The sequence below is a fragment of the Rhinolophus hipposideros genome (assembly GCF_964194185.1).
Source record: "Rhinolophus hipposideros genome assembly, chromosome: X".
In the NCBI taxonomy this organism is placed as follows: Eukaryota; Metazoa; Chordata; class Mammalia; order Chiroptera; family Rhinolophidae; genus Rhinolophus; species Rhinolophus hipposideros.
Window position 1 is genome coordinate 36,380,992 of NC_138046.1, and position 15,398 is coordinate 36,396,389.

General features: G+C 43.6%; 1 protein-coding gene across 4 annotated transcripts in view; it reads left to right on the forward strand.

Annotated features, from left to right (window-relative positions):
* The window catches only part of SEPTIN6 (septin 6), an 82,389-nt gene extending 67,237 nt beyond the window's left edge, over positions 1-15,152 (forward strand). Inside the window, exons 8-11 of one of the 4 annotated variants that reach the window (XM_081043851.1) lie at positions 2,274-2,406; positions 5,132-5,322; positions 7,546-7,590; positions 12,153-13,971. In XM_081043851.1, the coding sequence (XP_080899977.1) occupies positions 2,274-2,406; positions 5,132-5,322; positions 7,546-7,549 (328 nt within the window). In that variant the 3' untranslated portion in view covers positions 7,550-7,590; positions 12,153-13,971. Of the gene's footprint in view, positions 1-2,273; positions 2,407-5,131; positions 5,323-7,528; positions 7,591-12,152; positions 13,972-14,156 lie in introns of those variants that run through there. The other 3 variants (XM_081043853.1, XM_081043850.1, XM_081043852.1) reach the window with 3 other exon arrangements.
* The last annotated feature ends 246 nt before the right edge of the window (positions 15,153-15,398 follow it).

A 15,398-nucleotide genomic window follows, 5' to 3' on the forward strand; every position in this document is an offset into this window, starting at 1 on the left:
TCAAAAGGAGTTTACTATGCCAATAGGTGCAATATGCCAAATAAAAGTGATCTGTTAATATATGCACGATGAGTGACATAAGCCCCACATTTTAAATGACCATGTGGTGCTCTTTACTGGGGGTCTGTGTGTCTCCTTTTAGGAAATGCCAGGCATCAATAAGCAAGTGAGGGCGGGCTTGTGGGCTAAGAAGGCTTTCAAATGGCCTTTGAGATCCCACTATACAGTAGAAAGCCCACCTGGGGGCAAAGCACAGCCATTCCTTCAGGGATGCCTGGTTCTGGAGGGCCGGACTCACTCCCTTTCACTGATAGGAGCTGCTGGAGCTCCTGGGGTTGGAGGAAGTTAGGCTTGTCTCTCTGGTGGATGCTCCCTTATATTTCTTTCTCCTTTCCTTCTGCCAGCTTTAATCCGCATCTGTGGCAGAAGAGTTCATGTGCCTCTACCTGTTCATCTAGTCCTCGCCTTTGTTCCATCCTGAACACCTGTTATCCATGTCTTTACCCTTTGCACTACTTCTCTGCTAGCTCCTTTCCGTGTTGCATGCAAATATTCTCATCCTAAAGAAACTTGTCCCTTAGTGCTCCTCCTCACCATCCTCTACCCTGTTAAGAAGTTTGACTCTGACAGGAAGTAGAAAGTGTTGCTCTGTATTTACTAGTTTCTGACCCCATCACGCCACCGAAATGCCCCCCTCCAAGGTCAGCAATCACACGTTCATGGCCAGTTACAGTGTGGTCTCTGAGTCCCATCTTTTTCTATCTCATTGTTTGGAACTCCTCCCTTCTGCTTCCTTCCCAAAGTTCTCTTTGTCTTTTGCCTTTCTAGCACTGGTCTGGTTGATTTTAGTCCTCTCTTTCTTGCTACTCCTTCTCAGCCTCATTGGCAGGCTCATTTTCTTCAGCTTATTCCTTTAAATGTTGTGCCCCAGGATTCTTTCCTAGGGTCTCTGCTCCTTTCTATTGCTCACTCTCTATTCTCTTTGCATCTGGTTCTTTCTCCTCTTACAGCCCTAATTACCACCTAGAAATAGATGACTCCCAAGCTTTAGCTCCAAACCCATTGATCTAACTGTATACTGGATGTTTTCACTTGGACGCTCCTTAGGGGACATACCTGAAGCTCAAGCTGTCTAAAATTTAAGTCATCTTCTTCCTTCTTAGCCATACTCCTTCTCCAGTCCAGTGTTAGCTGTTGCAGTTCATGATACCACCATCCGTCTGGTTACCCAAGACAAAAAAACGGAATCATATTTGAGTCTTCCCAAGTCCTGGGAGTTTTGCTTTCCTTACTGTTCCTCCAGGTCCCCCATTCCCTATCACACCTTAACGTTAACATCCTGTCATTTCTTACTTGGATCGTGGGAAAGTCTGTCCTTCATACAAAAGCCACAGTGGTCTTTCTCATTTTTAAATTGGGTCAAGCCCTCCTGCATAAAACCTTACAGTGAGTAAATGTCCAAGTTTAATATGGCATTCAATGCCTGCTCTCTCTTGGCAGACTCAGGAATTTATCTCCCACCATTCCATAGCTTACATCAGACTCTCCAGCCATGTTGGATTGTGCCTGACTCTCAAGTATGCCAGTCTCTCTCCACATGTGCTTTCCCACATGCTGCCCTCTTCGGAACACAGTTTCTTCTCTTCTTCACTAGGCTTGCTCCTATTTATTTCTAACTAAGTCCAGGCTGGGAGCAGGGAGACTTAACCCAGGCATCTTCCACTAGACTGGATTCCTTGATGGCAGGTACAGTGGCTGTTGGCTCTAGTTGTTGAGAGTGATTAGCATAGTATTACTCAGTCCTCTGGTGGAGTCTCATCAAGTGTTTATTGTAATAGTTCATTAATGTAGTCAGTTTCAGAGCCAGGACCTGGCAGCAGAGTGTAGTGGGAGGACCCAGAATGAAAGAAGAGGCCCAGGTTCTGGTCCCAGTCCTGCTTCTAACTAGCCATGTGGTCTTGAGCAAGTCACCTCGCCTCTCTGGGCCTGTTTGCTCATCTGTAAAATGAGAGTATAGAAGCAGATGTTCTAAGTCACTTCCAGTTCCAAATATCACTCCAGTTCACCAGGGCTGCCCCATCCTCCTCAAGGAGCCCTGTGATCCTGCTGTCACATGCCAAGCCAGCTGCCCATAGCTTTGTGATTCTGTTTTTGTACCTCTCCCAGAATTGGGGAAGGAAATATGAGGGAACCCAGGGAGGATCATTGGGGCCCATTTTCATCAAATAAGAGCCATTCCAAAGGCAGCGTAATTAACTTGACCATGTTCACAGTTTGCAGGAGACGTATGAGGCCAAAAGGAATGAGTTCCTAGGAGAGCTCCAGAAAAAAGAAGAGGAGATGAGACAGATGTTTGTCCAGAGAGTCAAAGAGAAAGAAGCTGAACTCAAAGAGGCAGAGAAAGAGGTAAATGTGAGCCTACGTGGTAGGTGGGAAGGGAAAGGATGCTGAGCTTTGGCATGGCAGGGTCTTTGTCCTGAGAGCACAGTCAGCAGAATTGCAGCTTCCAGGCAGGAATGGGGCACGACATCTGTAGCTCTGCCTTGGCTGCCACAGAGGAGGTTATGAGATATCTGTCTTTTTGATTCCTCATTCCCCAAAGCCAGGATATTTTCTCATTCCATGTTACTTAATTCTCGAGAGCTGCACTGTCTACATGGTAGCCGCTAGCCACATGTCGCTATTTAAATTTAAATGAATTAAAATTAAATAAAGTTTAAAACTCAGTTCCTCAGTCACATTAGCCACATTTCACATGCTCGGTCCTCTTGCAACTAGTGGCTATCATATTGGACAGCAGATACAGAATATTTCCATTGCCACAGAAAGTTCTATTGGGCTGCATTGCTCAAGAGTCAAGACCTGACATAGCCCCCTGAGGTAAGGTGTGAGCTGATTCTTTTCCTTCTTCCTGGGAGCTCAGAGCTCAGTAGGAATAGTTGATCATGTTGTTGGCTGTCCTGCCCCATTCCAACTGTCTGATGGCCATGGGGAAAGATGATCCCAGGCAGTCCTGGGTACTTTGCCGAAACCTGAAACAGTGACAGCTGGGGCATTTCTTTAGTCACTTGGACATTCTGTTGCATTTCACGGTAGCATTAAAGAAACATCTGTGAGGCTCTAGCGAATTTTTAAACTAAGATTTAATGATTCTTCTGGAGTTTTCATTACTTAAGCTGTGCCTAATAGAGTGTAGTTAGTTCTCTAACTATCACCTTGGGTCCAAGGTCCCCCTACCAATTTGTCTACTGATGCTCCATTAAGTGGCCTCAGCTACAGTTTTGGGCACATCAGCAACTGCTTCACCTCTCTGGACCTTGAAACCCATGATGAAGGGAAGTACTTAATTACTTCTTAAGTCTTCCCCCCACACACAATCTGCCATGACACTCTAGGGTTTTATCACCAAAGCCTGGGGCAAGGGTATTGATTTTATTTCACTTTCCCTTTTCAAAAGAAAAACGTTGCCCAGTACTTTTAGGAGAAGTAAGGGAATCTCAAAGAAGAATGAATGAAAAGCCAATGGACAAAAGCCAGATTAAAACAACTGACAGAGCTTCCACCACCCTACCCCAAGTGACTATTAAAAGCTGGTTTACCTGGCAATTCTTTTATGTGCCATGCCTTGCTAAATGACAGTTTCAAATACCTCTAGGACCTGGAGACCTGACCTCCTTCATGGTATGCTGCAAGTGCTACAGAATCCTAAATTCTCTCCTGAATCTTCAAAAGAAAATGAAACTATGCTCTTACTATTCAGGGTAGTTTATCACATTCTAGTTTGTTACCAACTGTACCTCTTGCTCCCTGATCCACTTACTACAATGGCATGCCAGAATATTCTTGCTCTCCTTTGGGTTCTTCTTTGGGTGTCAGGGCTAGTTAAGTGGGGACCCCTTGATCAAGGTTAAGGTCTCCGCACATTCTGTTTTATATATATATAATTATATATATTTGTATATATATGTATATACACATATATGTATATATATATATACATATATATATATATATGTTATCTCCTTCCATATCCAAGGGCAAGTATTTCCTTCGACCAGCTTTGGCATTGTTGAAGTTTGCTCTAAGATCCATGGTGATCTTCCCTGATTAAAGATAACAAAAAGCAGGGGTCTCTTTCATATTGGGAGATCTCACTATATAATCCTCTAAAGAATGCATGGACCTTGGTTGGGCAAATTCCTTAACTTCTCCCACCTCTGTTTCCTCATAAAATGCAGATAACAGCACCTACCTCATAGGAATATTGAGATAATTAAATGAGTTAATACATATAAAGTGCTTATAAAAGTCAGTGCGTGGCCTATAATAAGCACTAAATACAGGTTACACTATTATAACTGATATTACTAACTGTCATGCAGGGTGTCATGCGGGGTCTCCTGTCCCGCTCCCCACATAAGAACGCAGGACATGGTGAGGCCAAAAAGGAACACCCACGGAGCCATAGATAGGGGAGTCATACCACTATAGTCTCACTGGTGGCTGGGTTGGAGACACAGGAAGCAGGAGCCACACTATCTGCAACCTGCCATCCACTTCTCTCTGCCAAGCAAGCTCACTTGCTAGCTGCAATCCGCCGTGCTAACTGCAATCCGCTCTTGCAGGCTCAGCCACCATCTTCTTGCTAGGCCCCCTTTTCTGCTAGCGCAGCCACGGCAGTTATATTAGTGGCCAATGACTCACTGGTTACAGCTGACAGCCAATTAGCCAAAGCTGATGGCCATCCAATCACAGTTGATGGCCATTTAAAACCTGAGCCAGCACCTTTCCATGTGAGGCCGAGAGCCTGGAAACTGCACTCCTGGCTCTGTCCCAACACTAACCATGTGTGGCAACTTTTTAAAAAAATAAATCGTTTAATTAAGCAGAATGCATGGTTCCCTGACCATATTCAGGAGCATAAACTTGGAGTTAAAATGGCAGGAGAAGTGGACTCTCTAGAACATGGTGCCCCTTGGTGCCATCATAGCTGTCCCTGGCAGAAATGTCTCCTAAGGTCCCAAGGTCCTGCAGGGTAATAACCCTGCCAGTCTCCAGTTGCCCTGGGCTTGGCTCAACTGGGAGCTGCTCACGGGGGACTCCCCCCAAACTCCCTGCGCTTTCCTGCTAGCTGCATGAGAAGTTTGACCGTTTGAAGAAACTACACCAGGATGAGAAGAAGAAGCTGGAGGATAAGAAGAAATCCCTGGATGATGAAGTGAACGCTTTCAAACAGAGAAAGACGGCAGCGGAGCTGCTCCAGTCCCAGGGCCCTCAGGCTGGAGGCTCACAGACTCTGAAAAGGGACAAAGAAAAGAAAAAGTAAGTGGGAGGCTGCTCTGGGGTGATGGTTTCTTTTTCCTCCTGTTCATCCCTTCAGGGCAGGGTCTGGAGACTGAAAAGGCTGAGGGCTGGCGACCAGAGGTGAGCTGTGGGCTGTCAGACCAGTTTGGATGCCTGTAACTGGTTTCAGTGTCCCCATAGGACATAAGGATTCCCTGAATTTGGGGAACTGAGAGTAGGGGAGTGGTTGGTCCCAGAAGCCCATCCCTTCTGTTTGGCCTACTTAGGAAAGTCCTGCAAATTCACGTAGAAGGAGGAGAGGGAGAGAAAGGAGAGGAAAAGCAAAAGGAGTGTGAGAGGGAGAAGGAAAAAGGGAGGAAACAATGAGAGCTGCAAAGTTATACGAAAGAGATGGACAAAAAGAAGGGTAGATAGAGGGAAGTGGAAGAGAAAGAGTCTTCCCAGAAGCCTCTGGGCACTCTCTTCCTCCCCCCGCCCCAGAGGTTGGAGCTGATTGGGCTTACAGGCCTGTTTGCCAGTCCTATGGCTGAGGTGTTCTCTCTCCGTGCCTATCAGCCAACCTTTGCTCTGCCTCAGTTCTCACTAATTGCAGCCAGCAGTGTTTAACTGCTGCTGAAAGCTGTAGCCCAGTTCTCATTTCTCACCTCTTTGCTGTCCCTCCTCTTGACTGCTTAGTTGTTCCCAGTCTGGGGTACCGAGGACTTGGTGGGGAGCCTTCAGATGCTGGAATACTACAGGTGCCCCATCCTTAACCTGGGGAATGATTTTACAATCTATCTTTCTCCACTGGTATTTGGTAAGGCAGGATAGCATGGGTTCCTGGTTACCATGTGGGTCAATTATCCTGATCCAATGCATTCCTCATCCCAGAACCAGAGAAGAGAAAAGCATTTCTGATGGGGTCTACAAAACAGTAGGAGAAAACCCAGTGGTCCGTTGTGCTCTGCAGTTGTTTGTGCAATGTGACTCAAAGAGCCCTCAGATGGCATGTTAGGCAATGTCCTTATTAAAGGGACCTGAGGATCTGAAAGATGTCCATGGTCATTGCCCTCTGTTCTTAGCCACTTGTTCCTGACTCAACTATTGGATATTTGTCAGAAGGAGGAAACACCTTCCTTTCCTCTGTGCCTGACTTATCATTTAGGAATAAGACAGTGACTTTTGTACAATATTAAAATATTTTACATTTGAAGGCACTCAGTTTGGCAATCCAATTATTCTTTATTCAAAGGGTAATTTGAACTTTTTCACCAATTAGTCTAGTGATTTTTGTTACTATATGTTAAATTCACTAATTAACTTTTTTTGGTATTACCTAATGTAAAGTTCAACTAGCCAAAACAAAAACAAAAACAAAAAGCCTCTGTGGACACACTGTATATTAGTTGATTTGTCATGGTGTGTTAGTTGCATCAGCAGGCATGGATTCCTATTTTTAAGATCAGAAATGTCTGAATTTGTCTTCCAGCTCTAACCTGCTTCCTTCATAGTCCTGTGGTATTTGTTAACTTAATCCCTTGGGTAGTTTCACAGCCTCCTTGTGGGAATTAGGAGATTCGTTTGTTTGGACTCCACTGACACTAACCTATAAATATTCCTTGTTTAGATGTTCAGGGGAAGTTACTCCCAGATCAGGTTTTCTCCCAGTTGTCTCAAATTACCTGACCACCCCCAGCCCCAGGCAGAAGACCCTATGTGGAGTGATACCTCTCTACAGTCTCCAGGAATATTTGGGATTGGTTACAGTACCCTTTTCCAATTCTGAGATGGGCGGAAACCTTACTGGCATGTGGCATCTCATCTTTGCAATAAAGTCCTGACAAAATAGACTGCCCCCTTCCATACTTCCAGATGTATAAGTGGCCCCAGGTTTGGGCTTTTTATATAATTTCATAAACAGCTAACTTCTGGAAGACCTATCATGAGACCTGTGTCACTCTGGTCCCATGGTGATGATGGCATTGGTGGGGTTTGAAGTAGAAGTGGTGATAGCGGCATTTCTTGACAGATGGTGGTTGGATCTAATACAATCACATATTCAGAATTTCCTTTGACTGCCCTTAAAGATGTTAAGAAAGAGTACCTGTGTTTCAGGGGTCCCTACCAGCCCACCCTCCCCACTGTCCCTTCCACTCTTCCTAATCTCCTTTGACCTCTAACTCTTCATTGTTTGTGTGAATTCATAACATTTGATTTCTCCTCAAGTTCACTCCATCTTCATCAGCTCTTACTGTTTTACAGTTAACTCTGCTGTTTGCTGCATGCTGCATGAGACCCAGGGTCCCGGTAAGCCTTATTAACTCTAAATAGAACTGGCAGTGGCTTCTAGAACATGTCTCCCCAAAACCTGCCCCCCCCCCAAACACTTATCTAATCATAAAGGAAGCTGCTTAATTGTCCTAGCTGGTTTCCTCTTGTGACTTAGAATATGAAGAAACAGTCTGGTGTGGTTTCAAGTACATATGTGGAATGTTTGCCTGCCTGATTAAAAGTGGGGTATTTTCTGCCTCTAGAACAGCTGGCTAGCATAGGTAGATCAACATTTGAGGTTTCAGTTTTGGCCATTTTTTTCTTAAAGAGCCTTAATCATTACTTGCATAATTAACTAGACTATAGTGAGGAGGGAAACTGTTGGGTTCAGCAGATCTGTCTCGCAGTGTCACAGTGGCATTAACCTCAGGTTTGGGAATGTTCCCAGCCAACTGAACTTGCTTCTCTGTCTGCCTCTGGTGGCTATCCAAGGGGTTCAAGTATTCAAATTTCTTTTCGCTATGTAACCTCTCAAGATGATAATAAAAGTGGAAGAAAATGAAGAGCTCTCATATATTATAGAGAATTCCTTAAATTTAATTCTACAAGTACCAGCTTTATGAACACCTGCCTTTGCTGAGATGGATTCCTGAGGGCTAGGTGTTGTATCTACAGAAGTGAGTACCGCAGTCCCTGGCGTCACGTAATTTATAGGTTGGTTATAGCAATGATTAAGCACTTCTATCTGTTCTACTGTACTCAGGTAGTAGGTAGGAGGGAACATAAATATATTTAATTTAACACAATTAGACTTATTACTGGTTTTTAAACTTGACCATAGAAACTTTCAAACCAAACGAAAGAAGAGAGAGGATAGCTCATTGCAGCCCCAGGTACCCACAACCCAGCCCCCAAACATAGAGCCAATCCTGTCTCATCTATTACCCCAAACCTGCTGGATTTTTATAAAGCATATCCCATATCATTTCATCTATAAATATATTATTAGCATGTATCTCTAAGAGATAATGACTCCTTAAAAAAAAACCAAAACAACACAACCACAATGCCACCATTATCACACTTACAAAATTAACAATTTATTAGCATAAAATTCCTAGTCAGTGTTCAGAATACCCCAGTTGTCTCATAAATGCCTTTACATTTGGTTGGTTTGGATCAGGGAATATAAAATATTGAGAAGACTTCTCCCCACTCACCAGTGTAGTTTATAATTTAAAAGGAGAGCCTGCTGTTATCACCAAACTGATTGCTACATCTGCTGCACTGGGGACTTGGGGCAGATGGTAAAACATCGTATTTTCAAGCAGATCCCAACGAGGAAGTCCACAGAGGCTTCTGAAACATAAGGCCAATGAAATTGGGCCAAAGGAAAAAACCCTAAAATAACAATGAAAAGACAATAAAATAATGAAAATTTATTGTCTAGCTTAAAGGCAAGTCTTTAGAGCTACTGTTAGTTGACTGGAATTAAACAGCAGATTTTCATTTAGGAAGATTGTGACTTCATAGAGTGTCCACTGCTGCGGTCCCAGTGCTTAGCAAAGTGTCTGACACCTGTAGAAGGTCAGTTCACATGTATCTTCTTTGTTTCCCATTTCCAATGAGGAGAGCAGGGAAGATGTATCCTGGTAAGTTAGATTTCAGTTAATGAAACTGAATTAACGTGGTTTGACACAATTTGGTTCAGGTTTCCTTGAGTAAATCACTGATAGTGGCCATTACTAAAATGAATTCTGGCAAAACTATACTTAAAGCCTTACTTTATAAGTGAAAGACAATTGGCAAACAGCTGAGACAGCCAACCCCAACCCAAGTAGGTTGGCTTTTCCTGGCAGGCTTTTCCCCACCAGACCACAAAAGAAGTTCCAAACCAAATAGGGGGAAATGGCCTTGGTTCTCTGGGATCCGAAAGCAGCAAAGGCAGCCTGTCCCCTCCCCAAAGCCCTCATTCCTGGGGGTAGATCACAAAGGCCACCTCTCATTAATCAGAGCAAAGTCTACTGCTCTTCACTGGTTTTGAAATTGCTTGAGACACTACTTATAGCTGTCTGCAACTGTAAGAGAAATAGTTCTTCTGTGACCTGTATACAGTTGGTAGATACTATATCTGAATGGTTACTGGCCCTCGACCCTTGAGGGGTGCATGGTATATGAAAGAGTGTACACATATCAAAGTATGTCAGCCTTCCTGTGAAGCCCAGAACATAGGCCATTGCAGTTTTGTTTAGGTTTCCCTTCCTGTAGGAAGTAGACAAAATAAAATAAGAGGTGAACATTCATGTAACATTATAATACTTTTCAAAGTATGATATCTCATTTTTGCCTTATACCAGTCCTTTGAGGTAGAGAAGGAAGGAATAATCTTCAGTTGACAAGATGAGTAAATGTAGAAGTGGGGAATTTAAGGATCACACAGTAAGTTAGTGGCAGAACTGGAACAAGGATGTAGAACTCCCAATGAAAGAGAGAGAGAGAGAGAGAGAGAGAAGTGTGTGGATGTATTCACTCTGAGGAAGTGACTGTACAAATATACTCACATATGCATATGCTTCTAACGATCCCTCCCAAATATCTAATAGTCTTTAATGAGATAAATGTATTCTTCAGGTAAGAAACAGGGGCTTAGATCACAGCCAAGGATTTCTTGAGAACACTGAGGTGTGATTAAACATCTTCTAAGGGATTCAGGCTTTAATTATGGCTGTGACTCTTTCTTTATGATCATGGGCAGGACAGTTGATTTCTTTGTTTCTCAGTCTCCTCAAATGTCAAATGAAGATTGATACTACTTGCCCTGTTTATGTCACAAGGATGAAGTTTATAATGGAAGAAAGGTCAAAGTGCTACGTGAACAAAAACCAACCATGGATTTCCATAGTTCAGGTTTTCAGATAACTGTGGTCTGGACCATCCCTAGACACTTCTCAAACAGCTTTTCCTTATGGGTACCAGTTAGCTGACTGGGACTGCTCTGAAGGCTTCCTGAGGTGAAACCTCAATCTCCTCTGCTTTCTTTATGGGACAAGGCAATCGGTAGCTGAGAGCCTGGTGCTCTCTCCAGTGGCCAGAGGCCACCTGGAGATTTGCTGAAGGTATTCCTGCACAAAGTTTCTAGTTGGGGGGGGGCATTATTCAGGACCTAGCAATTAGCAAGAGAGAAAGTATTCTTGAGGCTGTTGGTAATTGTTTTGCTAGCTAATACCACTACTGCTTCCACTCAGAGGTGTGTTTGGGTGTATGAGCGAGAAAGCGTGTTCCCAGGAATCAATGTAATAGGACCTTAAGACCATCTAACATAGCTATGTATTCTAATTTATCCATTAGTCATCATGACACACAATTTTCTTCTAACTTTTTTTTTAATCCACCCATTCATTAACCCAACTTCTCTTTTCATTTTCAGTTTGTGCTTCCTATAGATGCTCTTTTCCTGCACAACAGAGCTTGGTCTCCCTTTCTCTAATTACCCCTGGGGGGCATACTACCCCTGCCCTCCCCACTCTTCCTACCAAGGTTTATAGAAACCTGAGAATCTGAGGATAGTATCTGGCCTCTGGTCAAGCCAGCAGTCATGTGATGCATCATGCATCTCAGTCTTCCTCCCAGCACCCACAGCCACCCACTCCCCTCCCCCATCTTTGCCAGACTGTAACATGGTCCGGGGCCCCGTCTGCTACTCTCTACCATCAGCTTCCCTGTTTCTGCTCGCTTCCCTGAGGTACTTGCACCCACCATGGCTGGGTAAGCACCAGTCAGCACTGCTTTCCCCCTTAGTCTCCAGTCACTGAACTTTCCTGAGCGTTCCCTGCTCCCAAACAGGAGCAACAGCCCCTTTATAGAGGGCTCCAGAAGGAGACCTTTTAGTGCCTTTTCTTTCTCACCTCGCAGCCCAGCCCTTTCCACTTCTGATTCACTCAAAGTAACTGTACTCAAGCTGTGTTAAAAATCCAGAACAAGTTTATTTACACCACGCCCTTCCCAGAAAACACAACTGCTGAAGAAAATAGCATAAATTGCCCCTCTCTGGTTACCCCACAGATGAGGAAGTGAGAATAAATCTGAATATTGTTACCAGCCTAGTATCATGAATTAGACTGAAGGAAATATTCTGAGGTGTCTCAGCACCCCCTCTGTAATCTCCTACGGGGCTCCACCCAATGCCCCAAAGGCAGAGCCAGTAGCAGGTCATAAACTACCAAACTGAGTGGTCAAAGAATCAGTGTTTTCAGTTTAGCTTTGATGAGTCTTCCAGTCATTTATTTGGTGAACTGAGATTTAATCTGCATTTTGTATGTGTCCCCCCAATCAGAAGAGGTGAGATTATCAACTGGAGAGGTGAAAAGACGCGTTGTTTCTCGGAAGGTCCCTAACTTTATCTCCAGTCTAAAGATTTGATATCTTAAAAATATTCCAGCCCTAATTTTCATAATGGCTTTGGGAAACCTTTGAAGTAGAGAGTCCTCCATTGTTGGGCACAGTGGCCTTTGGTGTTTGGCCAGTGAGAGAGTGAGAGCTGGAGGTAAGCTGGCAATGATCTGTGGCTAACACGCCCTTTCTCTGCCCTTCCTTTGCAGTAATCCATGGCTGTGTACTGAATAGTATTCCCCGCTACAGCTGGACTGGACTCCATTTAGCTTTTAAAGCCAAGGTTCCTATTTTAACTGACAGCGTTCTTTCGGGGTGCCAGGCAGCCAGGTCCCCCTCTCCTGCCATGTACTTCCACTTAAAGCCCCACCTCTTCTTTTGAGTTCTGCCTCCCAGTCCCACTGGCACTGACCATGACCTTCATCTTCTTTTTTTATTTTTTGAGGTGGCTTTTTTGGTTACTTTCTTTCAAAACACAGTCTAACAAGGCTATGCCAAATATTCAGGCCTTTTTGAAGTGTTGAGAATGGGGAGAGGGTTTCTCTCTTCAATAATAGATAGTAATAGGCAGTGAAAGGTAGAAAAAATGAAAAGCAAATGTATGCACACACTTTATCTTGTTGGCAAAGCAAGAGTGCAGTTTTGATGTATTGTCTGGTGAGTAGCTGATTGGTTAGTGGCCAGAGGCGAGTGTGAAGGAGTTGCGGCCAAAGCATAAGCTAGTTTCTTGAAAAATCCAAGTCTCATAGTGGAGCATTTTAGGAGACCCTGTGCTTGCCACTTAAAACAACAACAACAACAACAACAACAACAACAAAAACAACAGACACAATAAAACTTGGATACTCAGCCAGTAGCTCAGAGAGATGCTAAGCGAGGGCTGTCAAGTCCTCCTGGGAAGACTTTGCAGCTTTGATATTTTCTTGTCCAGTTTCACAACTGCTTCCCATGAATCCCAAACGTAAAACAACCACCAGTCTCCATCCCTCTGGGTAATTATTTGCATCACAAATAGAGCCCCCTCATTTGCATTTGTTTACAGTACTTGAGGCTTGAGGAACTCTGAAAACTTCAAAAGTTTGAGAGCCACCCACCCTTTGAGAGACCTTCAGAGACTACATACACAGGAATTTTGTATTAAGGGAGAAATTTTGGTCCGCTAGACAGACATGACCCACTTTTTTCGTTAGAGAAAATTGAGGCCCAGAGAAGTGAGGGATTTGCCGGAGGTCCCAGCACTGTTTCATGGCAGAAGCCAGGCTAAATTCAGTGTCTCCTGATTGCCGATCCATTTCACAAAGAGATTCAATCTGTTCATGTGTGTTCCTGGAGACAAGGTCTTTTGATGCTCTGAGAAACTGAATAGTTAGTATTAGAGGGTCTTTGAGGGTTTTTTCCCCATAGAAAAATATCCAAGGATGGGTGGGTAGGGGCGGGCAAAGCAGAAGACCCCAGACCAGCTCCTGAACTGAGTGCTTCTGCTGACGGTAGGGGTCACCAGCACCTGTAGCTGGTCAGCTTTCCTGGAAGTATGGAATGGGGCCCAGACATGCGTATGTTTAACAGGTGCCCTAGATGATCCTTATAATCAAGAAAGTATAATAAACAAAAATCTAACCCATGAGCGAGCATAAGGCCTTTAGGAAGTCGATAAATGCTATGAAAAGAATTAAAATAGTTGTTTTATCATTGTAGACAGAAAGGTGTTTTTTTCCTTCAGTGAAAAGGCCTTTTAATGAATACAATTGTTACTGTTTTTTTTAAAAAATACCCTAATTACACTGTTACTTCTGGTGAAACAAAACCAGTCATTAGAAATGGTCAGTGCTTTTATTTTTCCACACGGGAATGGCATGCCTGAAAAATCTCCACATGTGTGTACACACACCCGTCATTTCTCTTAAGCCAAGAAGTTTACTTTTCCTAGCTGCAGTATAGATCACTTTGTTTTCTGTTTTAATCATTTGACATTCATACGGCTGTTAATATGTGCTTGTTTTTTAATTAAAACAAGAAGCTTTAAACTGGTGTGTGGTGTTCTTAAAACCTTCTCAGCAGATTTCCTGGTGGTGATGGACCCCATTTCTAACCTGTCCTCTACAAGTATAATCTGTGCTACCTTACATTGCCCCTCCCTTTGCCCTGTCTTACTTTGAATGTTCTTTTTCTTTGGCTAATTTCATGTTTTCTTTTCTTTCTCTCTCCCTTTCCAGCTTTTTTTAATCTTGTCTTCAGCAGCTGCACTAAGTTTAAAGGAGAAGACTGCCATTATAGAAGAGTTAGGGTACCATGTTGTCTCAAACCAGAAACCAACAAATTCCCTCTCCCCCCAAATTGCGCACGCACACTCAGCAAGTGTTCATGTGTCCCTGTGTCCAGGCAAGAAGCTCTCTCCTGAGTTACATGGTATTTTAAATGGAAGTGTCTTGTCCTAACCTAACAAGGCAGGAAAAGAACCATCAGAGCTGGAGAATGGACCAAATGTAACTTCAGAGAGACAACTGCAGAATGACTCACCCAAGTGTAAGTGACTGGGGCAGGAAACCTCACCTGTGGGTGTGGAAGTGCTGTTCACAAGTTTTTGTTTGAGTTTTCTTTTTCTTTTTAAACAGAAATTCTCCAGTTCTGTGGGTTGACTGTCTATTGCCACTATTAAACATTTCTGAATATGGAAGAGAAAGTCAAGTAACATTTGTATCTTCTGCATTCATAGACCTTCTGCAGACCCCCAGCAAGGGGGAGAATGGATCCACTAACACCCAGTGTAGAAGGGAAGATGGGAGGGGTTTTAAGCTTAGTGAGAACAAAATTTACTCCATTCAACCTTCCAAGGCCAGTTGGGGTTTTGAGAGAGGTTTCTGCTCAACTTGAAATCTGGAGGGACAGATCTGATGTTGACAAATCTGCCTTGAATTCATTGGTTTAACTTGCATCAAAATACCATGTGAGTGTGTGCTCATTCCTAAATAACCCAATAACCATCGCCATCCCACTATCCAGTATCTGTTGAGAGAGTCTTTTTTTGCATGTTTTCCAGAATCTGTGTTTGTTTTTCCTTTCTTCTTTGTTGTTTTTGCTCAAAGGTGTGACCAGTCACTGCCCCTCTGGGGCTTTCATTTGCCAGGAGAAACATCCTGAAACCAGCACTGTTTAGCTTGATACCTTTCTAATGCCCATGTCAATTTTCAATAAAATTCAAAGAAATGCTCAATGGCTGTGTGATCTGATCTTAAACCATTAGGTGAGGTAGCCCATCACGGTTTGCCTTAGGAGAGATGAGAAGCTATCTTCCAAGTGGGTGACTTGAGGGCCTCAGGGAGGCACCATCAGCCCATACGCAACCTTTCTAAGTGGGCTGCTGTGTCCCGTTAATTCAACCTGAGATTGAAATTCCCACAGGGTGGGGTGGGAGTGGACAGGAAGTCCTCTACTTTTCCTTCATTAGTATGGATTTA